The sequence below is a fragment of the Dysidea avara genome, chromosome 1 (genome assembly GCF_963678975.1).
Source record: "Dysidea avara chromosome 1, odDysAvar1.4, whole genome shotgun sequence".
Classification (NCBI taxonomy): domain Eukaryota; kingdom Metazoa; phylum Porifera; class Demospongiae; order Dictyoceratida; family Dysideidae; genus Dysidea; species Dysidea avara.
The window spans coordinates 10,083,229-10,085,676 of record NC_089272.1 but is presented as its reverse complement, the minus strand read 5'-3'; the positions used below and the strand labels follow the sequence as shown (position 1 = coordinate 10,085,676).

Here is a 2,448-nt window from a genome sequence, read left to right as displayed (position 1 = left end):
CCCCAGACAAGATGGTCCTCTCAAAGTCATCAGGAACACTACAGTGTTGAACTAACAGGGATAACCCCTCCCTGGGGTTAGGGACCAAACACTGATACAACAAGTAGTAACATGATCGGAATGGAGTGAAGGCTGTGGAAGGGAAACAAGATTTATATGAGTACCACACGTATTGTAAAACTGGAAAAGTTTGTAAGAACTAGGGCTGGGACGAATATTGAATTTTACCTTCGAATATTCGCTTATAAAATGTTCGAACATTCGAAGCTTCGGTGTTAGCTTTCAAGTTACAGGTTTTCTTGTACTTACTAACATTCTTCTTAAGTTTTATCTTTCTAGTCCTATTTAATAAGTTTGTAAGCATTTGGAAAGTGCATGGCAACAGTACTGAATGACACGATCGATCGATTGCAAATGGGCGTGTCTGCTATACTGCAATCATGCATAGGTAAACATCAACTAATGGCTAAACAGACGTTTCCTGTAATATCTATCACTTTATAAGGTGTTTCAAGGCTATAATTATGCTAGGAAGCTAAACTTCGATGGTTTAAAAGTGGGCGTGGCACCCACGAAGAGACGAACATTGATCACGCAAGATCAATAAGCAACTGCAATAAAGACAACGACTTTTATTTGTAATTCTTTTGTAAACAATGAGTGTATTACGAAGCTTTGAATAATACTTTTAAAATTCGAAGTTTACTAAACCTTCGAACCACCGAAACATTTGAAGCTTCGTCCCAGCCCTAGTAAGAACATATAGATTGCAAATTGTAGCACAACATTTCACCTTCATGAATGCTTTTTAACCATGTACACTTTCAATGGGAAGAACACAAAATGAAACATTTGTTGTTTTGTCCAGTTCACAAAACATGAAAGTTAGCTACTGTAGTTTCACACAAACATTTTCCAGGTTTATGGCACACTGACAACAATAGAAAAACAAGATATTGTCATACTAACACCTCACATACAACAATGGGAGTTATGTTGCTACAGCTTCAGGTTAAATCAATCAGTCAAATTGATTCAATCAAAGTTGCATGGGAAAAGTAAGGCCAAAAAGTAACAAGTGTTCTAGTGCAAATCACAGCCCCTACTCTCAAACAGAGAATAACGCGTTAACTTTCTTTTTGCATGAGTTGATAGTAATTAATTGACAAATTAAATGTTGCAGTGTGGGTTAAGAACATGTAGAACAATAACGAATTTTTCCATCACAAAGTCAAGAATTACGTAGGTACAGTCAGGGGCGTAGCTACGCCCTGGGTACAGTGTGTACAACATGCATTTAACTTTACCCACACAAATGGTGCTGCCTGTGATTCATTATTATATTTTTTTTAAACCATGCCCAAGATCACATACTAACAAGTGCATCTACATGGCATAGTATTGTAATGATAAATAGAGTGAGATGTACCATATTACATGTACATAGAGACTAAGGCCTGTTACTACACTTGATCACAGGCACGAATAAATGTACGTATACGTAAAAAAGATCAACTGAGTGTATCATTAAAAGTAGCTATCTATATATACAATGTTGTCACTCGAAGAGACTCAGTGTTTTTCAATATTAAATCTATAGCATGTACATTAAATCTCGTGCTCACCTTGTTCTCTGGTCAACATAAAGTTAACCAGTTTAGCTCCAAAAGAATTACCACTGGCTGGCATCACTAATCAGCGTCTGGGGAATATACCGTAACGTTCATCTCAACAGCACTCGTCAAGAACGCAGTTCCTGGCACAGTTACGAACTCTCTATATATGGTGGACGGGGAATACTTCACATTTTCCCCATGACTCATGCGGTTAACTGAGAATTAAGTCCAAAATCTTCGTGACCAGGCCACCTTTTTGTTCAGCACTGCTTCCACGGGTGGGCTCTATATAGTTTCAACCAAGAGTACTATTTTTGTTTCAACTGACACGTCTGGTAAGCATATATGCATGGCCAATCACGAGCAAGTTCCGCCCACGAAAATAATTAGAACTCTGACAATTTTCACACACAGTACAGATTTCAAAATACTGGTTCAAATCCCCTTATTAATAATAGTGATTTCAAACCCTCTTACAAGTTGTTGAGCATCACTATTAGGAGTACTTTTAGATAATGAGTTGTCATGGACCCCTCACATAAATTTATTAGCTATGCAATAAAGCTAGCTAACCGGCCATCTAGCTAGCCCCCTCGGATGAACCCTCCACCATTCCCCACCTCACTTAAAACTCTTCTACTGATCTGGGATCCACACCAACAACTGTGACACTAATGCATTCACAAGTTAGAGATGATACATTGTGCTGCTTGTTTTGTGTTGAACAGCTAGACCTTGGAGAAGAAATCATAAGGACAACATAACTGACTCAATGTTAATAGAATTAAAATGGCCAACACTGGAAGATCATAGGAAACAGGCACGCCTGATG

The 2,448-nt window shown here is 38.2% G+C and overlaps 1 protein-coding gene across 1 annotated transcript in view; it reads right to left on the bottom strand.

The window, feature by feature from the left end:
- The window catches only part of LOC136255013 (uncharacterized), a 28,840-nt gene extending 26,851 nt beyond the window's left edge, over positions 1-1,989 (bottom strand). Inside the window, exons 1-2 of the mRNA XM_066047737.1 lie at positions 1,626-1,989; positions 1-132 (exon numbers count right to left, since the gene is read on the bottom strand). The exon at positions 1-132 is cut by the window's left edge and continues 147 nt beyond it. Of these exons, the coding sequence (XP_065903809.1) occupies positions 1-132; positions 1,626-1,689 (196 nt within the window). The 5' untranslated portion in view covers positions 1,690-1,989. The remainder of the gene's footprint in view (positions 133-1,625) is intronic.
- Positions 1,990-2,448: the final 459 nt, after the last annotated feature.